The following is a 25,089-nucleotide window of genomic DNA, read 5'->3' on the forward strand; positions in this document are numbered from 1 at the left end:
CAAATTGTGTTCGCGTGTACTGAAATAGGTCTCACAAATGTTTTGTAGGCCAGAAGCTTAATGTTCGTTGGAGCGATCTTTAGGCTCCTCTTAGATAAAATAGCTTTCGGTCGTTATGGCTGTTGATTTCTTTATATATTACGCAATCATCCGCGAAGAGTTTGATTGTGCACGCAATATTATTGGTTATATCGTCAATAAAGATGAGAAATAACAGCGGCCCGAATACCGAGCCTTGTGGTACTCCAGATGTGACAGGAACGACATCAGATGGCATATGGTCAAACATAAATTGTGAGCGGTGCATAGAAAAGCTGTTACCCAAGCAGAAACTTCACCCTTACTGATGGCTTGCTCAACTTTTGCAATTAACTTAGTGTTACTCACGCAATCAAAAGCTTCAGATATGTCAAGATCATGTCAGCTTGAGAACGATTATTAACACTAAGAGCAAGGTCATGAACTACCTCTGTTAGTTGAGTGATGGTTGATAAGCCAGATCGGAAACCATGCTGGTTAGGCGATAGGATATTTCTGCGTGCTAGAAACACTGTCATATGCTCTAGAATGATGTGTTCTAGTATTTTGCATGAAGTGCAAGTGAGAGATATGGGTCTGAAATTAGAAACATTATTTTGGTCTCCTGTTTTTGGATCGGTATTATTTTAGCCTTTTCCCAATCGTGTGGTACATTAGTAGTTGCTAGTGACTTACAAAAATGGCTGTGGCTTAGGTAAGGTTAAGCCCAGGATGCGAAGCATACTAGCCTTTATTTTAGTTGTTGAACCACTGTTTAGCCTGGTGGACTGCTGTTGCTTGGCTATATTTGGTTCGGCTAGACGAAGAAACAACTCATGCATTACTGCTTCGCCTTCAAGAGTGGAACGCGACAGCGTTCCCGTCGACCTGCCAAGGGGTGTAAGACAATGGGCTACAGGGCAGCGACTACGCGCCCCGCATTGGACGCGGTGAGCGTCGAGCAAAGCAGCGTTCGGCGCGGCACTGAAATGTGCGCCTGAGCAAGAGACGCACGCCTTAGAAACAGCTCGTTTCTAAGGCAACACCGCATTCACTAGAGGCGCTTTTGTACCGCTTTGAAGCATCGTACTCGTGGCTCAGTGGTAGCGTCTCCGTCCCACACTCCGGAGACCCTGGTTCGATTCCCACCCAGCCCGTCTTGCAAGAGTTGAGCCAAAGCCACTTCTCCTCTGTCGTGACGTCACGGTGTCACGTGGTTTCATGGCGACACCGCCGCGCCTGAGGAGCTGGGTTGAGCTCTCGTAATATGCTTCGCATAAAAATCTGTCCCAGATATCTACTGCGCCACTCAGCCTATTGTTTTATGCGAAGCATATTACAAGAGCTCAACCCAGCTCCTCAGGCGCGGCGGTGTCGCCTTCAATACCACGTGACACCGTGACGTCACGACAGAGGAGAAACGGGGCTCCAACTCGCGCCGTCGCTCGCGGCGTCGCGGCGGTGTATAAGCACCTGCGCTTGCCTCTGATAGACACTCACGAGGTGAGACGCCTCCTGCAGACAGAGCTGCTCGTTGGAATGAGAAGCGAAGGGTTGCGGCGTGCTACAGAGACTGTTTCTAGGTGGCTTTGCTACGGCGCAGTGACTACGTGCCCCGCATCGGGCGCGGTGAGCGTCGAGCAACGCAGCGTTCGGCGCGACAGCGAAATGTGCGCCTGAGCAAGCGTCGCATGCCTGAGCCGACGCCGACGACACCGGCTTTTCTGTGACACGACCTCCTTAACGCTGTCGCGTCAAAATAAAGGCTAGTATGCTTCGCATCCTGGGCTTAACCTTAGCTAAGCGACAGCCATATTTTTAGGAATTCGTTTGGAATTTCTTCAGCGCCCTTTGCTTTCTTAGGGTCAATGTTGAGGAGAAGATTGTGGATTCCGGCGTCCGTTATTATTAAGGAGTCAAGCACTGAGGTACAGGATGGTGGAAGAGGGGGAAAAGTAACCATTGTCTTCCGTGAAGACTGACTTCAAGAAATCGTTATACTTATTTGCCATTGAACGTTTTTCCTCTTCGGTTAGTTTGGTTGTTGTCTGCTCGGTACTGCGCAGATGTTACCAGAATCATTGTGGGCTATATTTTAGGAAGCTAACAAGAGTGGCGCTGTAGTAGTATTGTATCGAATCTTTCAGTTTCTGCTTGAAGTGCATAACTTCAGATTTTAATTTCAAGATTGTAGATGGTTTTGGGTTATTCTTGTTTGCCTTACGAAGCCGATTTGCGCACCGTTTAGCAGGAATGAGTTCATCATCATCATCATCAGCAGCAGCAGCAGCAGCAGCAGCAGCAGCAGCCTGGTTACGCCCACTGCAGGGCAAAGGCCTCTCCTATATTTCTCCAACAACCCCGGTCATGTACTAATTGTGGCCATGCCGTCCCTGCAAACTTCTTAATCTCATCCGCCCACCTAACTTTCTGCCGCCCCCTGCTGCGCTTCCCTTCCCTTGGAATCCAGTCCGTAACATTTAATGACCATAGGTTATCTTCCCTCCTCATTACATGTCCTGCCCATGCCAATTTCTTCTTCGTGATTTCAACTAAGATGTCATTAACTCGCGTTTGTCCCTCACCCAATCTGCTCTTTTCTTATACCTTAACGTTACACCTATCATTCATCTTTCCATAGCTCGTTGCGTCGTCCTCAATTTCAGTAGAACCCTTTTCGTAAGCCTCCAGGTTCCTGCCCCGTAGGTGAGCACTGGTAAGACACAGCCATTATACGCTTTTCTCTTGAGGGATAATGGCAATATGCTGTTGATGTTCTGAAAATGCCTGCCAAACGCACCCCAGCCCATTCTTATTCTTCTGATTATTTCCGTCTCATGATCCGGATCCGCAGTCACTACCTGCCCTAAGTAGATGTATTCCCTTACGACTTCCAGTGCCTCGCTGCCTATTGTAAATTGCTGTTCTCTTCCGAGACTGTTAAGCATTACTTTAGTTTTCTGCAGATTAATTTTTAGACCCACTCTTCTGCTTTGCCTTTCCAGGTCAGTGAGCATGCATTGCAGTTGGTCCCCTGAGTTACTTAGCAAGGGAATATCATCAGCGAATCTCAAGTTACTAAGTATTCTCCATTAAATTTTATCGCCAATTCTTCCCAATCCAGGTCTCTGAATACCTCCTGTAAACAGGCTGTGAATAGCATTGAAGAGATCGTATCTCCTTGCCTTACGCCTTTCTTTATAGGGATTTTGTTGCTTTCTTTAAGGAGGACTACGGTGGCTGTGGAGCCGCTATAGATATCTCAGTATTTTTACATACGGCTCGTCTACACCCTGATTCTGCAATGCCTCCATGACTGCTGAGGTTTCGACAGAATCAAACGCTTTCTCGTAATCAATGAAAGCTATATATAAGGGTTGGATATTCCGCACATTTTTCTATCACCTGATACATAGTGTGAATATGGTCTATGATTGAGTAGCCTTTACGGAATCCTGCCTGGTCCTTTGCTTGACAGAAATCTAAGGTGTTCCTGATTCTATTTGCGATTACCTTAGTAAATAGTTTGTAGGCAACTGACAGTAAGCTGATCGGTCTATAATTTTTCAAGTCTTTGGCGTCCCCTTTCTTATGGATCAGGATTATGTTAGCGCTCTTCCAAGATTCCGGTACGCTCGAGGTCATGAGGCATTGCGTATACAGAGTGGCCAGTTTCTCTAGAACAATCTGCGCACCATCCTTCAACAAATCTGCTGTTACCTGATCCTCCTCAGCTGCCTTCCCCCATTGGATATCTCCCAAGGCTTTCTTTACTTCTTCCGGCGTTACCTGTGGGATTTCGAATTCCTCTAGACTATTTTCTCTTCCATTATCGTCGTGGGTGCCACTGGTACTGTAAAAATCTCTATAGAACTCCTCAGCCACTTGAACTATTTCATCCATGTTAGTAATGATATTGCCGGCTTTGTTTCTTAACGCATACATCTGATTCTTGCCAATTCCTACTTTCTTCTTCACTGTTTTTAGGCTTCCTCCGTTCCTGAGGGCATGTTCAATTCTATCCATATTATACTTCCTTATGTCAGCTGTCTTACGCTTGTTGATTAACTTCGAAAGTTCTGCCAGTTCTATTCTATCTGTAGCGTTAGAGGCTTTCATACATTGGCGTTTCTTGATCAGATATTTCGTCTCCTGCGATAGTTTACAGGTGTCCTGCCTAACGGAGTTACCACCGAATTCCATTGCACACTCCTTTATAATGCCCACCAGATTGTCGTTCATTGCTTCAACACTAAGGTCCTCTTCCTGAGTTAAAGCCGAATACCTGTTCTGTAGCTTGATCTGGAATTCCTCTATTTTTCCTTTTACCGCTAACTCATTAATCGGCTTCTTATGTACCAGTTTCTTCCATTCCCTCCTCAGGTCTAGGCTAATTCGAGTTCTTACCATCCTGTGGTCACTGCAGTGCACCTTGCCGAGCACGTCCACATCTTGTATGATGCCAGGGTTTACACAGAGTATGAAGTCTATTTCATTTCTAGTCTCGCCATTCGGGCTCCTCCACGTCCACTTTCGGCTATCCCGCTTGCGGAAGAAGGTATTCATTATCCTCATATATTATTCTGTTCCGCAAACTAATAACTCTCCCCTGCTATTCCTAGAGCCTATGCCATATTCCCCCACTGCCTTGTCTCCAGCCTGCTTCTTGCCTACCTTGGCGTTAAAGTCGCCGATTAGTATAGCGTATTTAGTTTTCACTCTACCCATCACCGATTCCACGTGTTCATAGAAGCTTTCGACTTTCTGGTCATCATGACTGGATGTAGGGGCGTAGACCTGTACAATCTTCATTCTGTACCTCTTATTAAGTTTCACAACAATACCTGCCACTCTCTCGTTAATGCTATAGAATTCCTGTATGTTACCAGCTATAGTCTTATTAATCAGGAATCCGACGCCTAGTTCTCTTCTCTCCGCTAAACCCCGGTAGCACAGGACGTGCCCGCTTTTTAGCACTGTGTAGGCTTCTTTTGGCCTCTTCACTTCACTGAGCCCTTTTATATCCTATTTACTGTCCTCTAATTCCTCCAATAGCACTGCTAGACTCGCCTCACTAGATCACGTTCTAGCGTTAAACGATGCCAGGTTCATGTTCCTTCGGGTGTGATCAATGGATTTTTAAGGCGCTGTTTTTTTCTTTTGCATTGAAATATAATTAGTTATAAAGTCCAGGACAATGCTTTCAAAAAGTCGCCACAATGCATCTACACCAGTAGATTCCTGAGATGCTTTTTCCAAAAAGGGATCGAATTCATGCGACAAATAAGTTAGTATGCTGGCGTCATCTCCTTTATAAAGTAAAAAAAAACCTTTTTACTGTAGGCAGGGTAGTAATACAATGATCACGCTGGAATGAGCACTAGGTATACTGTGATCAGGTATCCTTCAAATAATGTCCATTTGTACTTGACTTCTAGAAAAATGTTTGCTAAGAAATGTGAGGTCGAGGATATTTGTTGTTGTTGAGTATTGAACGCAAGTAGGACGAGTGACAACTTGATGTACGTTAAAATTTAGCATTAAGCCTATTAGCCCTTCTGAGGCTTCTCATGTGTGATGCATTGTGGGCCAGTCTATGTCAGCAAAGTTAAAGTCGCCCGCAAATTGTTTGTGATGTTGGATACAACATGTGTGTCTTTTCTTATTTTCTGTATTAACCTGTTTGCATACCTTCTGTAGGCGCTCAGGGGCCGAGAGAACCACGTCCACCCCCGATCTTGCCGATATTCTTCTGAGAATATGTGAAATGCAATGAATCTGTGCTACCACAGCAACTTTCTTTGCTCTAAAAGCGCTTTCTGTCTATACATGTTTCTTTCTACGTCCTCGTTCAGTCGCGCTTATACACTCTATCATGGATTCTTGTTTCTACTTTACTTTCCTCTCTGCACCCGAGCTAATCATAAGGCTTTGAGAACAATAATTGTCGCGAAGTTATTGTTTTTCGTTTCTCTTCTTTTTTTGTTATTTTCATTTGCTTTGCTGGCCGGGAAGGCACATGCAACGGATATGCTTACCTTTTTAACGATCATATGAGGGCCATATAGTAAGGCACGCCACGGCCGATATTCGCCGCCAAAGGGCCTATATTGGGACGGTGGTGTACCAAGACAGCGATGAACGTTATTCATAAATCTGGGCTGCAGATGCAACCGTAACATAATGTAACATTGCAAACAACACGCAGAGATGAAAAATGCGTAGAAAGGCGGGGAAGTTGACCAGATGCACTTCCGGTTGACTTCCCTGTACGGGAGGAAAGGTGAAGGGGGATAAAGAGAGAAAGAGAGCGGAAGGGGCGGATAGAAAGAAATAGAGACTAGCACGACCAAACCGCGCAGGGGCCGGCGTTCTTACAGCCTTTCGTAAAACCCCGCAGACCGCAGGAACTTTAATAACGCGAGTAAGGCCTTTAGCGTGGATGTTCTGTGGGAGTACTAAACTAAAGCTTTCCGTTCTGAGAGTGGACGATTGTCGAACTCGTCCAGTATTCTGCACTGCACTTGTCTCTGGGCACTATATATCCGGCAGAAATATGTGCGAGCGTCTCATCGATGTTGCATGTGGCGCACGTGGGGCTGTTGCCCATTCCAATAGGGAAAGCATGCAATTTTATAAATGGAACGCCTAGCCACAGACGGTAGAGCATAGTTTGTTCACGTCGTGGTAACCCAGGCGGTAGGTGCATCCTTATCTCCGGAGACAAGAAGCGCAAACGACACATGGTGAAAGCGTTCGAGTCCCACAAAAGTAAAGTACATTCACGGGACATCAGTCGCAGCCCAGCCGCATCGTCTGTTCGCGAAAGCGGAGTAAAGACACGTTGACCACATTCATGTGCAGATCGGGCGGCTTCGTCGGCGCGATTATTACCGCTGATACTGCAATATCCTGGAAGCCATTGAAAGATTATATTGTGTCCCTTGTCATGGCTGCGGTGATACATGTGTCGGATTTCTGAAGCGAGTTGTTCATTCGGTACGTGGCGAATTGGGCTTTGTATGCACTGAAGGGCTGCCTTGGAGTCACAAAATACTGCCCATTGTTGCGGTGCCTCCTGATTAATGAAATCAAGAGCAGCGTGGAATGCCGCAAGTTCAGCACCCGTTGATGTGGTCACACATGAAGTTTTTATTTGATTTCTTCAGATTTTGCCGGGATGATGACTGCAGCAACTGAGCTGTTGAGTTTTGCCGAACCATCTGTGTAGACATGTTGCCGGAATCTGTCTCCGTTGTGAATCTCTTTTAAAGTTGCTGTTGAAAAGCTTGCAACGGTGCTCCTGCTTTCTTTCTGATTCCTGGAATTGTGAATTGCACTTGAGGTCGGCGCAGACACCACAATGGATCAGATAATCGTGTATCACCCGTAAATTGTGATGGCAGGTAGGACTAATATCTTACAACAATTTTGACAAAAGTTGAATGAGGCGTCTTTGCTGGCAAGCAAGCAAGATGGTGTGAGGGAATCCAAGTGAGGTATCGGATACGTGCTCTCAGGACATCTGTATCTATACAGACTGTCAGAGGAGTGTCTCCGGCAGCAACCACTCTCGCACTCGATGACGTAATTTTGGGGAGACCGAGACAAATTTTAGATGCTTGTGCTTGCACACTCTGAAGTTTGCGAATATTTGTAGCGCAAGTATTTCCTAGTACAGGTAAGCTTTACAGTAGGAAGACCAAAATCAGTGCTTTATATAATTGCAACATTGATGGTACTGTTGCGCCCCAGGACTTCCCGCCGAGAAATGCAAGAATGTCCATGATGGTGCCCAAACGCTGCGTCATGTACGAGGCGTGAGGGCTCCAAGACAAGTCCTTATCAATGATGACGCCAAGAAAGCGGTGCATTCATCTGTATCATACAGTTTGGTCATTAAGCCGCAAAGCATGCGGGGCCATGGCTTTGCGAGTAAACGTAATGAGTGTACATTTCTCAGCGGAAAGCTCCAGGCCTTGCCTTCTTATGTATGTTGAAACGGCCACTAAAGCCTTCTGAAGTCGTGCGCGGACTTGTAGACGTGTCACTCCTTAAGCCGATATGCGAATGTCGTCAGCATATACGGCGACCTGAACGGTTCGCGGTGATGAATCGGCGAGACCAAGGAGCACTAGGTTGAGCAGGGTCGGGCTGAGTACTCCGCCTTGCCGTGCACCACAACTGGCATAACAAGATGGCGTTGGTCCTTCTTCAGTCAAAATAAAGAAAGAACTTCTATTCAAATGGCTGCGTATCCAGCGAAAGGCATGTCCACCAATCCCTACAGCTTCTAAGGCGTTTATAATTGCATGATGATAGACATTGTCGTACGCACCTTTAACATCAATTAGTAAGGCCGCAGTGATTCGCTTCAGATGTTTCTCGTGTTGTACATATTTTACAAGGTCGATAGCGCTATGCATTGACGAGCGTCCACGTAGAAAGCCAGCCATTACCTCTGGATAGATGTAAAATTTCAAGTACCATTCTAACCGTGTAAGGATGATTCTCTTCATTACTTTGCCGACACAGCTGACCACTGCTATCGGATGGTATAATGAGAATTCCCGTGCTGTGCAGACATGCCAGGCTTGAGGAGTGGAACAAGGCGACTGGATTTCCCCGTGGTAGGGGGCAGGCCGTCACGCCATGATGCGCTGTATAGGCCAAGAAGTGCATCTCTGGCCTCTTGGCCAAGGTTTGCAATCGCATAGTATGTGATGTCATCGGGTCCTGGTGACGAAGATCGTCTGCACCCAGTAAATGCTGCCCCCAGTTCTTCTATGGAGAAAGAATCATCCATACGACGACTTCAGTAGCGAGGGAGGACAATAACAGGAATAGGTGCGCAAAGTGAATGGGTGAATGCCGGACCCGCGATCCATGAGCAGTAATCTTTGGCTACGTCGACTTCTCCGTGTCCTTGATGGAGGGCTAGAGATTTAAATGGCCGGCGCTCTTGAGGAGCTGTTCGAAGTTCGCGTACTTCAGACAACTGGCAGGGGTTTTTGCGGATCTAGAGACTTAAAAAATGATTTCCAGCGTTGATCTTAGAGCACAGCAAGACGGCGTTGAATTTTCTTTTGAATACGTCTGGCCTTTCTAAGGTGGTAAACCGATTTAGTCCGCCTGTATCGTCGCTCCGCTCGCCGGTGCACTGCACGGAGGCTCTGTATTTCCGCATCAAAACTTGTGTATTTCTCCAATCGCCAAAATTATCGCGTAGTATCCTGCATAGCCTTGGCGATCTGAATTTCAAGTGTGGAATAAACGCCTTCGTGGCATGCATCTTCAAAAGTGATTTAAACCCGGGCCAATCTGTTGTTTGATTAAAATTGGATGGGACGGATTGGGTTAGGCCTTTCATTTTCAGGTAGGTAATAATGTGGTTGCTTCCGTGGGTATCTACGTCTTTGAACCAAAGGACGCGGCGAATGAGGCATTGCGAGACAAAAGCCAAGTCTAAATAACGACTGTACGTCCGGCCGCACTAAAACGTGGGAGTGCCATCATTTAGACAGCAAATTTCATGGTCGCAGGCAAAGGAAACCAGGTTTCTTCCTTTGGAGTGTACCTTGACGCTTCCCCGAAGCGAATGATGTGCGTTAAAGGCCCCAACAACATTCCATGAACCAGGAGTCACATTTATGATGCCACTCAGTCCCTGCCTATTGAAACGATATGATAAAGAAAGGTAAGCATTCACAAGAGTAAATGAAAGTTTGCGCTTTTTTACGGTCAAACAGACATACTAAAAACTGTCATGTGGCAGCACTGGATGAACAATGTAAGTAAGTTCACACCATCTGTACATGATAACCTTGCTAATTTCATCACAAGTCGATGACACATATTGTTCATAGCTTGGGAATCCGTACCGGTTTCTGTAGGTTCGTTTCACATGTCAAAATATTGGGCAATCTGTTGGTGAAAATGTAGTGGTGAAAATCAGCAATACGAGATTTTAGTCCACGGGCGTTTCATTGGATAATAGACGCTTCCTTGACTTGTCTGAAGAACGGCTGATGCGGTAGCGCCATTATGCTTGCTATTCGAGGCTCGCAAGAAGCGGATCCAGACCGTCCAGCATTTGCAGTGCACCCCAAGCAGATTGCGTCTGCATGTCATTTATCAACACGTGAATGACTGTCATTAGAGACTTGATTATAGCGGAAAAAAGCAAGCAGGCTTTATGACGTAGCGAAACAAGCAAATGTTTGAGAGCTTTAGTATACACCGCAAAACGCTTGTATTTCAGCGTTTAAAATCGTTCACTAAGCGAACAGTACGTACGCTCCATCCTTTTAAACAAATACGCACTGTTTGGGTCGAATCTCGCCACACAACTACAGTCATCATCTGTCTTGCTTGCGTTCCCTTTTTTGAAACCGCTGCACTCGCTACTTTCCTGTGGAGAATCATCTGTCATGCTGATAACACGCATGCCCTTCATGACTTGGATGTACCGGACTCCAAGCGTTAGTGAATGGAAATGCGGACAAGGCAGATGACGTTCATTGTTGTGTAGCAAGATACGACTCAAAGGGTGTAATTTTCTTTAAGTGTGCAGAGCACGATGCGAATTAGTCGTTTAGAATGGCGTAAACAAGCGGAACGCTGACCCAAATAGTGGGTGTGCACCCTAGACTGTATTATAAATGTATAATGTAAGCAGTACGGTTGCAACTGGTTAAAAGAATACCTAAATTTAAGAAAACAGAAAGTTGTGCCTACTGGCAAAACATCCTGTGAAGTTGATGTGTCCTCTGGCAGGCCCCAAGGATCATTCATAGGACCATTTTTATTTCATATCTATATAATTATATTTCTTCCGGTATTTTATCGCAAATGAGGCTAATTGCCGATGATTGTGTTTTGTGCAGGACTATTCTTACAACCCATGACTGTAATGTTTTACAAAATGACCTGTACAGGGTAAATGAGGGGTGCTACAAGCGGCACATGCTTATTATTTAAAAAAAAACGGTTCAGATGAGTTTTTCGAGGAAAAGAACAACTCATAACTTATGTTACTCTTTAAATTCAACCATGATATTATCGGTTCACGGCACAAACATATTGGTGTTTATTTCAAGCCTATTCTTTCTCGTAGCCATCACATTGATCATATCACAACTAAATCATGCCTCGTTCTAGGTTTCCTGCGCAGAAATGCAAGAATTCTGCTACTGGAGACCAAGGTATCATTGTACAAATCTAATGTCCGATCTGTTCTGAAATATGCTTGTGCTGTGTGGGATCCGTTGTCGGTACGTGACGTGAACAGTTTAGAAAGAATTCAAAGCATAGCACTTCGTTTTTTTATTCAATTTACACCAGGAATTTCAGTGTTTCGAGAGCAAAGAAAGCCTCGGTTGGGAACCACTACAGCAACGTAGGAAATATCTGAGAATGAAACTCTTTCACAACATATTCCACTCTCGAACAGGCATAGACCCCGGGAAATATATTTTCAAACCTGATTACCTTTCTCAATGGCTGGACCATGAAAATAAGGTTAACGAAGCCTGCCAAGCGGAACCGTGTAAAATGTCATTTCTCCCCAGAATCATAAGCCAATGGAACAAGCTACCATCTGATGTCGCAACGATTCTATCAAACGATGGATTTTCAAACTCCATACGCCCACTGAAGTAAGATAGTGTTTTTGTGTGTATGTGCGAGTATGAATGTGTTCCGGGTACAAGTTGTGCTTCGCCTGCTCTATTTATTGGTTCTTTGTTTCTTTCTCCCCCCCCCCCCGCGGTAATGCCTACGGACGCTGCGGGTATTGTGATAAATAAATAAGAATAAATGAATAAATAAATGTTTACACAGTGCAACTTAACCTGAGGCATACAAAAGCTCAAGCGAATCGCATGCTGTATTCTTATTATCCGGGCAGCACCGACAATGGTGGCACCGAGAGCACATTGCGTTTGCACAAATGTATCGCACGATCATAAAATTTATAAGCTTTAGGTTTTGGCACCATCTATCGCACGAGCAAACACTCGTAATCTACGGGTTTTCAAATCTGACAGCGCGCGCAGCTTGCTGCCAGATTTGCTAGCCCCCATGTCTTTCTCTAATGAGCAGAAGAAAAACACGATCCTTTCCTTGGGAACTGCAAATGGCAACTAGAGGAAGGCCGCAAATATATATCATTCGTGGAAGTGTGGTGGTAGAGCGAACGCATCGACTATCATCAGAAATTACGAAAACATGACAGAAACCGGCAGCTTCCAGAAACAGTGGCGGAGGACTCCATCTTTGAGACCTAGCCTACACACGGATGTTCGAGAATTTATGGCTCCAAACCCTTATGCAGCATGCGGGACCTGGCTGCCGAAGTACCCCTTTCCAGTTCATCATATTTTAGGACTCTAAATGGCTCGGCCTTTCAATCGTACCACGTTAACCAGCACCGTTGCTTGGAAGAGAGGGACCTGCAGAATTGTCTAGATTTCTTGAATTGGGTCCTCATGAAAGCCGATAAGTCACATTACTTTTGAAGCAACATCATCTGCACAAATAAAGCCAATCTTTGCAGAAACACCCAGGTAAATTTGCATAATGCACAATAATAAAGTGGCTCCCACCAGCACTGGGTAAAACGCACTCGGCACCAGTGTCATCCGTCTTTCAATGTGTGGTTTGGAATTTACGTCGATGCTATAATCGGACCCATCCTCTTCGACCACACACTGAACTGGACAGCGTTACGCGAACGATCTCCTTGAAGGAGGGGTGGATGAGTTTCTCAGCGAAGTGCCGCTGTCACATGTTTCACTTTTGTGGTATAGGCAAGATGGGGCTTCAGCACATAGCAGCAGCCGAGAAGAAAACTTGCTGTATGCGACTCTTCATGTGCAATACATTGGAAGGCACGGGCCTGTAAATTGACGGCTAAGTCACCTGACCTCTCTCCCCTCGATTTATTTCTTTGGGGTTATGCGATAGATCGTGTTTACATGATTGAGCCGACGACACCAAATGAGCTCAAGGCAAAAATAACGAATGTCTGCCGCAGAATTTCAGCGTTGGTCATCAAGAATGCCACTGAAGATGTGATAAAGTGGACTCGGTAATACGTAGCTACAGGACACCGATTCCAGCACGTCCTTTAGCCAGCAGGTGGTGTTCAATGGTGCTTAGGAATTCACAGATAATAAAGGCGAATGAAATCTGATGGTTTTCATTTTCAAGTGTATTTTGCGTAGACGTCCCGATTGTCAATGCGGTTCATTTAAAAGTGCCACATATGCTTTCTTGAATGCATCTGTTTTGTCTTTTCTCGACACGTGGGGCGCTTCCCTGTCTGGTCATTTCGCTTTTATTTTTTTACACGGGCTTGTTTTCGCAGGAGGCATATACTGTCATGAAAACTAAAACTGTCACTTTATTTTGGCTTTGGTCCGAAGCAAGTTTCTGGTGCGAAATATATATGCGCGTGCACTCTTTCGATGCTGCGTGAGCAGGCCGGGATTGTGAAACACTACCTATTCCATTGCTTTTCCCAATTCGTGCGCGCTAGAGAGGCGCTTCGGCCGGGTTATCCAGGGCGTTTTAGCAATGTGGTCAGTCGGCCTTGACAGACGGATAATACGATATACGAGTTTCGGTCACATGGTGGAATAGGCCTGTGCCGAGTTCCCACTATTGTTTTCAAATTTACTGTATACGAAGCGTGTCAACATGCGCACCCATGGGAGCTTGGCATGAGACAGGCTCCATGAACGCCGATGCAAACTCTGTATTCACATGTAGAATCCTCCAGTGACCTCGAGAGCAGCGCCAGTGATGAAGGAACTAGCAGCCGGCACGCACAGGTACTTGATGGCCTCGGCGATCTCTCGCGGCTTGCCGCACCTCTTCAGCGGTATCGCCTCGCGACCCGAGGCCTTTATTTCTTCGGGAATGCCGGCGATCATCGGCGTTTCCGTCATGCCGGGGAGCACGACATTGCAGCGAACGCGGTGCGCCGCCAGTTCTTGCGCGGCGGACTTGGTGAGGGCCACGACGGCTGCCTTGGACGCACAGTAAGCTGCTACGTCTGGCCAGCCACACCTGGCCATGATGCTGGCGACGTTCACAATAGCTGCTCCTCCATCGGGCAGCGCATTGCCGGCATTGACCATATGCCGTGCGGCGGCCCTGGCCACGAGGAAGGTGCCCTGAGAAATGGAATAGTATATATTCAGAATATAATTCTTAATTATGAGGCGACCTTACTGCCAGCAGTCACGTCACAGGGCGTGCGATACGGCTACGCTCAGAGCGAGGTGATATTATCGCGCAAAAAGTGTAACCCAACTTCTCAGAATGCCCCTGTGAAAGCATTAGAATATATATGTGCCGAATCTAACATGAGGAACTCGGGGGACAGAGCTCATGTTTAAGACCTTGGCAATTTCAGCTTGCCTGCATTTACCTATCGGGCAAATAGGAAGTAATTAAGGCACTGTTCATGACCGGAACAAAATTCCGCCTGAAAACGTAAGCATGACCAGTGCGCTTTAAAAACGACCTCGTGAGGAAGTCCTGGAAGGGTTCAAAATTAAGCTGGAGCACCTGATTACGCATTGCGGTGAAACGTAATAAACAACATAACCACATTGCTGGCACCATTCAAAATGAACTTTGTGACAACACACACACTCCCACACAGGCGCCCGTAGCACTGCTACAGTGATGACGCACATCAGAACTTATGTGTAGTGTGCAAGCAAGCAACGAGAAAAGATGTCATTTGGATTGTCCGCGCACATATGATGTTTTCAGTGCAACACAAAAACGTACAAAACTAGAAAACTGCGTACATTTTGAATTATAACAGAGAATGTAATATCATCTTTTGCGTGCAAATTAGCCAAGTTCATCTACGACGAAAATAAACTGGCCCGCATGTGCGGACCAGGTGCAGTGGCATACATACCACCAATTGCTATCCCTTCTAAAGAACTTCACACAAACAGTCGACACTGTCAGATGTTGTCACCCTCATTACCGCAATATTTTATGATATTCAGCAGTCAGCACACCTAAGGGGATTATATACCTAGTCTTTTCCGAAGAGAGTTTCAAATTTCTTAAAATGGGAAAGATGAAATGCCTAAATGATTTCATCTGGATTGCTTTCACCACAGAGACGTGCTTTGAATATGAGTCGGTGTAGTAATCAAACGGGTAACTATGCAAATTAGACATGCGGCTTGTCTTAATGGAAAACATGAAGTTCGCCATCTGAGGAGCTCCTAACCACTTCCAGGATTACTAAACTTTACGCGTCTAATTTTTACAGTGAATATTGGTCAATTTCACGTTGAAAAACGAAGCTGCACAGCGGAAGAGCGCAGCTATCACGACCTTAGGACGTTAGTAGATAGTCATGAGTCACGTCACTCATGGGCAAGCATGAAGGAAATCCTCGCGAATAAAAAATATAAGAAAAAGAACGCACTGAGCGAGATCACTGCTTGATTCAGACACTCGCTTGATGCTCGCCTACTGGTGAAGCGTCAGCTGTTACGTTATTCATGGGCATCAACTAAAGGCGGGGCAGTTGTGCCAAAGCCGATCCTTGGTTCTGCACATTGGCTGTTCAGTTAAAATTGAACACCAGAACAGAACAAGCTTTCTGTGGCAAATTGACTGCAATTCATTTCTCTGCAAAAATTAGCATCGTCAAGTTTTGCAATTCTAGAAGCGGTTATGAGGTCCTCTAATGGTACGCTTCGAGTCTTCTATTGGAACGAACTGCAAGGCCTTTTGGTTAAACGTTTCATTAATTTAATATGCATTATTACTTGAGTAATCCCTACATACAGTTACTTTCATATATATACCTCTGTGTTACAATCAATCAAGAAGAAGCCCTTCATTATTCAGTATTTCCTATTTTAAAACAATTCAGAACACCATTTCATCACAACTTCGTATAACTTCAATTTCGCGATGCAAAGGCACTAACCTCTACAATCTCTCTTGTCAGCTCAGTGTCGCGTCCAACATGAAAAACTGGTGTCAGAGAATATATTACATTACCGTCAAGTCCACGGCATATTATTTCAATGGCTACTCAGACGCTGTGATATCATGGAATGAAAGTGCCGATAATTTGCCCGTGAGGCAGATGCAGAAAACGAACAGCCTTGATTCCGTTGTCGAGAACAGATACAGTGCTGCATCTACGCAGTCTTGCCTATATCGCTACGTTAAAGAAGTGGAATACACTGTAGTACAGTAAAACTGGACCCACATGCCGAGCCACACCACTGTTTGGTCCACGGCCCTTGCATAACGTGACTACACGGTGCTGGTTTGATGTCTACGGTGGGCAACGGACCGCACGTGCCAGAAATGCCCACTGCGTTATTTCTTGCCTGCAGGCCGCATAAGTTGATACTAGTGAGTGTAAGTCCTGGCCATGGCGGCCACATTTCGATGGCAGGGAAATGCGAAAACACCCGTGTACTTAAGTTTAGGTCACGTAAAGGACCCCACGTAGTCCAAATTTCCGGACTCCCCACTACGGCCTGCCTCATTATCAGACTTGCAATTCCGCATGTGAAACCCCGTAGTTTAATTATATTTTTTGCAGCGCAAAAAATATCTATCCTAGAGGTATGGCAACCTGAGTGACTGCTGCATCAAAGAAAGTGGAGCTATACTGCTCACAATGTTCGTGAGTTCTAAGCGCCTGTACGTTGGCGGTTCTCAGTGATAATCCATCACCGGCGCTTGCTACGCCTTCACACAGACGTTCAGGTCTTACGCGACCGCTTCGAGGCTTCCACGCCATCAGCTTTCACAGCCGCAGTGGTACTAACTTCTATCTGGCCTCCAACGTGGAGACGGTGCTGTGAGAAGCAGAAATTGAGGATTGCTGGCCAAAAACAAAAGAACGTACAAGAAAGTTCCATAGTCCAGTGAGCTATACGATAGGTAACTTTTACTTAATTATCATCGATAAATACATTATTCAAGGCAAAATCCAGGCACCGAAATAGATTGCGTTGCATTTACATTTTATTTGCCTTTACGCTTACAAGACCAAGCCGTCTCACGCCAGCCTTCACCACTGCACAAGTAAAATTTCGAAATAAGAAAAATTAGAAACACGCTGCGGAACAGCTCCCCTGTAAAAATAAATTTTAGGTATTGAGGTCACGAAATTGCGCAAGGGACGTGAGGGACGCAGTAATGGAGGACTCCGCGCTATTTTGACTACCTGGGGCTGTTCCACTTTCACCAAAACATGGAACACAAGAGTTTCTGCATTTCGCATAATTTCTCCACAAGACTGCGGCCGACGAGGGCCCGGAATCGTTAGCGTGCGCCTCGTGCTCAACAGCTGAACACTGTAGCCACTGAGCCACCCCCCTCGGGAATTTCAGCGAAGACCTTCTCTGAATGTTAAGGAACATGCGGTGCGAGAGGAAACTATAATATATGATGATGTGGCAGTGGCGGGTGCCACAATTCGCGCGATAGCCGACAGTAGTGTTACTAGACGCAGTCTTTTATTAATGATTTTCTACTTAAAGGTCTGTCATAAAGCAGATTTCAAGTCAGCTAGAGCACAAACCACAAGATTTTGTTAGAAAAATTTGTGCATAGCACCAGTTTTGATGAATGGTGACTCAAAATTTGCTATGAAGTGCAATGCTGCTTTAGTTAATATTGTTTTCTTCGTTTTCGCAGCGTGCGAAAACATATTGGCTTGAACAGCCATACATTGGCTGCATATTTTGAGTGCGTATTTCTCTAAATTTGCGCAAGGCAAATAGGGTGCAGCAAAAGTCTGCGTTTTCAGCCGTTGACTTCAACTCTGAAACCCAATCCCAATAAGTTCATTATTTTAGAAGTTCCTTCGGGAAATTTTGGTATCAATCCTACTCACGATTGACGAGCAAACGCTGATGTCAGCGGCTGCTACGAAGCATCCTGAACTAAAAGCAACCTTTTATCTCGAATCCCTTATTTTAACAAACAGAGACAATCTCTTTTCAAACATGCAGTGAATACGATTGAAAATATAGAGCTCTTTGCTAACTGAACATTAGAATAATTAACATGAAAATGGGAGTGAGAGGGTCGAGGCATAGGGGAAAGGCCGGGAGATCAAGCAGAACCGAAAATTCTGGTTGCCATCTTCTGCTTGGTTACTTAACTATTATGCAACGTCAATACCGAGTTCTTTAGAAAGTCTAAGCAGATTTGGCGCATTGTGTGTAAGTTATGTAGAGAAAGGCTGTCGCAAGATCAGTCACCAAATCGAACAGCTAAGCGCAAACAGACGAGAAGGTTCATTTTATTTCACCAGTCATTAGTTTTTGATACTATTTTTATTTCATTAATGCAATGTAATGAAAGTCAATGCAGTGTCAAAGCAGTAAAAGAACGAGTTTACGCCCGGTTCGGAAATCAGATCTCACGCTCAGGTTGACCCGGATAACTTCATCAAACAGTTCGTCGCTGCACTCGACGAAAGGAGCCGCTGCGAAGATGCCGGCACAGTTGACGACGATGCTCAGCGGCTGCGAAAATGTCCTCTCGACGTTGTGGAAGAGCTGATCCACGGAAGCGGAGTCAGCCACGTCCACGTACATAGCACAGTGTTTCGCATCCCCTGCAGAGTACGACGCGAAAATAAGATTTCAAGCAGGAGGGTTCTTTCGCAAAACTTAAACAATTTGCTCTATGCCATCACGAGTTTAGCGTAGTTGGGCCATTGTGTACCTGTTTTTGTAGTCTGTTAGCATGTAAGGCTTCAGGCTGCATTTTTCACAACCTCTCCCTTAAATAGCAGCGTACGCATCAGCCGTTCGTATTTGTTACCACTGTGTATACTGTGATCTAGTTAGTTTATCACCATGTCAGTCGACTAAAAAAATAACTTACTCCAGTACGCTGAAAGAAGACAGAGGTTGTCTTTGTCAGCGACCCTCGCGAATACAAGTGCTACTGTTAGTTTGCTTCAGTGATATTGCTCGTTCAAACGCGTTTAATTATGGCAGCATGCGACACATTTGTGCAAAATACTGCAAACCACACGGTTTAAAAAATGTCCCTGCAGCCACAAATAAAGCTACGGTACTTAACAGCGTGCGTTATCAAACCCCCCCTTTCATATCCATAGAAATCTGTCGCACCTGCAGTAGACCAACGGAACTCCTCGATTGGGACGCTACCGCAGACCGCGTGCGGGAATTGTTTGAGAACACTGCATCGAAAAGCTGTTTACATATACCTTCTAATTCCATCTGGCTAGGTGCTTAACGTCGTCTTCAACTCCTCTGTCACTTGCCTATCACATTTATTATAGAGTAACAGCTTCCAGCCTGACAAAGGGGACGAAGCCACGCGCTATCTTAGCCGCCTTACACGCAAACCACTGTGACTTGAAGATCGCCGCCTTCTTATAATGTTGCAAATCCTTTTTTTTTCTTCTTGAGGAGTCTGTAGGGGAGCGGGTTAGGGGGCTGAAGACGGTCTACTCCAAATTATTATCTGAGAGAAACAGAAAATGTTCCTTGGGCATTTAATGACAAATGCGAGATAATTTCGTTAGCAATAGATCGCACCTAGGAATTTATTATTTAAACCATGTTCACCAAATTGGAAAGTGTGGCTTAGGAGCTCACTTAACTCTCGTCGTGCCTGTTTGAGGAACGAAAGGCAACTGACAGAGGTGCGGAGCAGACCACCGTCATTTGCAATATATATGCACGCTTTTCTTACTCTCCCATCCCTTCTCTACCTCTTCCACTTGACCGGCTTCCAGCAGTCAACACATAGACACTTATTGCCACTTTGTCACTCCTTAGGCTAACGCATTATTTAGCAGTGCAAGCGATCAGACGCCGTTCAGACGGTTTATCTCCTTTAGTAGGTGGAGTCACTTATGAAAATTTCGAAGCAGCTTCAACTGGCAGCGTCATCAGCCAAACTTTCTGCACACGATTTCCTAAAGCACCACTCCTAAGCAATGGATTTGTTTGCTTCCACGGGGCCGGCGTGACACAAGAGTGGTTAGCAGGGGACTTCCATGGCCATGTCACCCTCAATACACCGCCCTAGTTCCGAATGTACAAGAGAGGAATAAAGATAAGTTTATAGCACAATGCCGATAGGTCACCTTGACGTCCGTTCCACTACCCAGCCATTTCGCCCTGGAGGAAGAGGTAGAGGCGAAAGAGTAGAGCATGATAGGTGTGAAAATGACAACAGAAAGAAGAGGCAAAATACGTAACAGGTAAGTCAATTCAAAGCCTACAGTTCAGACCCGACGTTTTTAATACGTCAAGTAAGACGTATTAAAAACGTCCAAGTTGTCAGGCCACAGCCTGACAACTCGATTTACATTCCCGCCAAGGGCCCAATATAACGGCATTTGACAACAGTGGGCTGTCGAGGCGTGCAAGATGATCAGTCAACTTATGTGGCTGTTCCACATACTGAGGGCAGTCGCATGACACATTTCTTATAGACTCATGCGCATGGCCCAGCTTACAGTCTGGAGATTCGGTGCGTCGCATTAAGTACAGGTAACCACGCGTAAAGATCAGCCCTAGCCTAAGCCGGTGCACAAGACTGGTACAGTCACGCAAAATTTGCGGTGGCAGCCTTAATGGTATGTTAGTGTTCAATCTCTTGAGGCATCTGTGGCGATTTTCTGGATGGTCCCAGAGCTATTTTGTCACTTTTCGTACAAGATTTTGGAAAGGCAGTTGGCATCCGCTCTTGAATATGAATTTGAAGCAGTGGCTCTGAGTCCTCAAGAGCCTCCTTAGCCTGACTACCGGCCATTTCACTACCATGTAGTACACCGCTGTTACCGGGAACCCATTGAAATATAATTTGGTGGTCGTTCTTTCCCTTTAAACAGTTCAGCTTGGCAATGGAACGAGTCGACACTCTGTTGGAGCTTTCTTTCATTACAACTCTAAGTAGCTGCAAAGCCGATGTCGTGTCACTAAATATTGTCAATACTTGAGTGGTTTGCCACGAAATATAGCGAACTTGCTTTATGATTGTCACTAGCTCCTTAGATGGTGGTGTTGCCTTGCTGAGTAGGAAGAAACCGTGGAGTGACACGATGTTCGGGCACAACGAAAGCCGCACCTGATGCGGTCGACGATACCTATCTGTCTTTATACACATTTACCGAGGAGCTAGACTTTTTTGCGATATATTAAAGTTAAACTTGCTATGCTGCTATGTTTATGGTGCGTCACTGAGAGGAACACTATCAAAATGCGGCGCAAAGCATAAATTTTGCAACAAGCTGTATAATCTTTACGGAAACACTGCTAAACATCAGCATGCATATTCTGATCCGCGCATATAGCTGTTATAGAAGCTGAATTCAGTATTAATTGAGGCTGCGCAGGCTTTTCTTCAAAAGTTTTAGAAAGCAGTGGTACAACTGTATTGAAACGAATGTTTTGATTATTGTCGGAAATATTCTTGCTGTTAAGGAAATGATTATGTCTTCAAAGACCTCCCGCAGCAGGTACATTTACATCCAAAGTAGTCGAGTAATGCCTTTAGTCTAAGCTCATGATTCTGATTTTAGTCTAAGTCGGAAGCTGCGAGCTTGAGTAACACATCCCGATTCAACGTGTCTGCATGAGTCTCAGACAATTATTCCGCAAGTCACTTTCAGTTTGAACCCAGCATTTCATGATTCTGACAGAGTCCGTGATTCCTTGAGTCGGAGTAAGCGCCCGTGAGCATAGGTGCATCGACCCGTGATTCTCAGTAAACCTTCTCGTATCTGATATCGGTGATTCTGAGTGAGGTGACTTTGGGCGCAGTTTGATTTTCGTATGACAACAAACGAGAGTGACTGTGTCTAATCCTTGGTGAGTTTTAGTCCGAATGAATGCAGCTGAGACCGATATTACTAAGTTGATAATTTATTTTGCAATTCTCCCCCCCCCCTAAGAAGAACTCTAATCTTATTTTCGATAATGCGATCCTCAGCTCCATTGTCTCTTAGCTTCATATTGTTGCTAAAGTTGAGCTCGTTGGTATCCCCGATATTTCTCGCTGCACATTGTATGCTTGAACACTTTTGGAATAAAATGGAGTTATAATCAAAGTCTTACATTATCAGTTAATAGGATCACTGCCGCCTTACACAAACGTGCTGGATCAGCACCCAGTTTCTATAAGTCAAGAAATGTGGCTCTCTCTCTCTCTCTCATAAGTCCAGTGAAATATTACGAAGCGTCCAATTCAACAGGCCGAATTTGTAGCACACTAACTGGCCAGCCCAGAGACTATGAACAGCTAATTACATGGGGCATGTTCCACGGGCCACTTATGCAATTCTTCCTCGAATAAAGCCTGCACGCATTTATTCAAGTATAAAAGGTCGCAGCTTTGCCCTAAAAATGAAGCCTTGTTCGCCACATTAAGGCAAGACACAACCATATAAGTTGCAGTAAACATTTTTTTACTAATTAAGTTAACAAGTATGGTGTTACGCGCGAAAAGTAGAACAAGAAAACTCAGTTCCCTCCCCCTCCGTGAAGAAGGACGACCAGCGGAGCTGTGCATGTGGAGCCCTTAATGGCGAACTGCACCTCCGCCAGGGTTCGTCCGGCATTACACTGTATTCGGAATCGACATACGTACATGGAGAGCGCTTCAAGGCAGCCCCACATTCAGTGTTTTGGCGGTGTTTTCTGGCGTTCCGTCACCCGGCGTCGCTCGATGAACGTCGACCAATCAGCGCTGCTTAACGTACCGCTCGTGTGGCTGGACGCTCTCTCTGGCGGCATTTATGCGACGACGCCGAGAGGCGCAACGCCAGAAAACGCCGGTAAAGGGCTGAATGTGGGGTAGCCTTCACGCCTGCTTCATCTCCGCCACTGGTCGGCCCCGCATTGTTATATCTTTGGGATTGGCCCCCGTATGGGGATTGCTTAACGGCTGCTTCACCTACGCCGAGGGTCGGCCCGGCATTGCACTATCTTCGGGAGTGGACCGTGTTTTGTGTGCACACATGGAAACAATCCTGGGGGACCCAGCCCGCAACAGCTTCGCCGTAAAAAACTCTCACCCGATGACCGCGACCATGGTGATGATGATATTGATACGGAACAGTATTGACGAGGACGAAGAGGCGAGCAGTGGGAAGACGACGAGGACGATTGGAGGCTAGCGCGGGCTGTTGCCACTTGGCCAAGTGAGGCGTATTCCCTTGTAAATATACTTGCACATAGATTTTCGTCTGTGTCTTCTTACGCAACATATCTGGGGAGGTGGACGTTCCCTGTACCTCGTCATGGAGCTTCGCAGTGGACGGTACATCGAGCCTTCCTTCATGGCTCCCGGCGATGACAACTCGACTCAGCCACCTCCGACACCAGCTGCCACTTCGACGACATACATCACTCTCCCCGCTCCCCGAGATCCTGGCGTATTCTGGGGCAAATATGGGGAAGACGTCGAGCACTCGATCAGCCTGTACGAACACGTCAGCCACAATAACCGGTGGGATCCTACTGTCATGCTCGCCAACGTAGTCTTTAACCTCGGTGGCACACCTCGAGTTTGGTTTCGGACGCACGAAGATGAGCTCATCTGTTGGGATTCGCTTAAGCAAAAGCTCCGAGACTTCTTCGGCAACCCATACGGTCACCCACTTGCCGCGCAGAAGGCGTTATCCAGCCGTGTGCACACGTCAACGGAGCCCTACGTCAGGCACATTCAGGACGTCTTGGCACTGTGCCGCAAAGTTGACGCAGATATGACTGAGTCCGACAAGGCTTCCCACATCCTCAAAGGCATTGTTGATGACGCCTTCAACTTGCTCGCTTTCAACAACGTGGCGACGGTGGATGCAGTTATGAAAGAGTGCCGCCACCTAGCTGGAACTCACTAAAAGCCGACGTATCGACCAGCAGTTTGCCCGTCTGGCCAACACTCCAGCAACATCTTCCTGTGCCGACGCTCCTCGTCCCAACAACACTGGCGTTAACAGGATCATCTGGCGTGAGATCGAGGCCGCCTATCCGGCTGCCTTCGACTCCAGCTCCTCCAACGCACCTGCAGTCACGGTTTCCTTGATCCAGGCAGTTGTCCACCACGAATTCGCAAACATGGGTCTTCACAACACCTGCTCAGCCCATCACTCTCATACCCACCCGGCTTCTTTGACTCCACCCCGTCCCGCATCTTATTACCCACCACGTTTCCACGACCCATCTGAATGGTGCGCTGCTGACGACAAGCCCATTTGTTTTCACTGCCGTCGAATCGGGCACATTTCTCGGCACTGTCACAGTTGCTGGAGTTCTTTTACCCGGTCCACTTATACTGCCTACTCTCGCCCGGAGGGCGCTGCGAGAGCGCGAACGCATCGGACATGCAGCACTTCGGTTCCCTCGGTTTTCGACAGGATCACCGAACTACCTGATCGGGCCCTCGCGAAATCGGACCCATCGGCTCCGGAATGTGTTCCAGTACCCGCGGATACCTTTCTTGAGAAGGTGGGCCTTTCGCTCCTATTCCCGGGCACTTTACCTCCCGACAACGCTGGTGGTGCCGCTAAGCATAACAGACGCGGCAGCTCCTCGGCGAAGCGGACGCTCGCCTCCGCACCGATCTACGTCCGCTGGCGGCAGGAAATTTCGAACTGAGCAGTTACGACCCCGACAGTATGATGTGGGCGACCATATCGGCCGCGAGCGGCACGCCGGAGCCGCAGCGAGCCTCCAAGTGCCCCGCGCTCACTAGCGCGGTAGCTCGCCGAGAGAGCAGTGACAACACCGTGAGGGTGGCGTCCGCCAACGCGGCCTCTCCGGCCGCAGAAGCCATCGCCGCTCGGGAAGAAAGCTTGTTCCCGCCTGCGACGCGCTCAGTGGGCGCTCAGGGGAAAAAGCTGATGGCCTGGAAGCCGCTTCCCCTGCCGAAACAGTCTCCAAAGGACTATGTCGTGGTCGTGAAGTCCAAGACGACATTCTCACTTACGGTTGCGCTCCCGGACAACAGCCTGGGACGAGCGCTTGTCGCCCACCTTGGGCCGGCGGCTGCCGGTGCCGTCACCAT

The 25,089-nt window shown here is 46.5% G+C and overlaps 1 protein-coding gene across 1 annotated transcript in view; it reads right to left on the minus strand.

Moving 5' to 3' along the window:
• Positions 1-13,403: 13,403 nt before the first annotated feature.
• The window catches only part of LOC139049639 ((3R)-3-hydroxyacyl-CoA dehydrogenase-like), a 44,885-nt gene continuing 33,199 nt past the window's right edge, over positions 13,404-25,089 (minus strand). The window contains exons 3-4 of the mRNA XM_070525287.1: positions 18,462-18,655; positions 13,404-14,198 (exon numbers count right to left, since the gene is read on the minus strand). Of these exons, the coding sequence (XP_070381388.1) occupies positions 13,782-14,198; positions 18,462-18,655 (611 nt within the window). The 3' untranslated portion in view covers positions 13,404-13,781. The remainder of the gene's footprint in view (positions 14,199-18,461; positions 18,656-25,089) is intronic.

Source organism: Dermacentor albipictus, chromosome 9, assembly GCF_038994185.2.
Source record: "Dermacentor albipictus isolate Rhodes 1998 colony chromosome 9, USDA_Dalb.pri_finalv2, whole genome shotgun sequence".
Classification (NCBI taxonomy): domain Eukaryota; kingdom Metazoa; phylum Arthropoda; class Arachnida; order Ixodida; family Ixodidae; genus Dermacentor; species Dermacentor albipictus.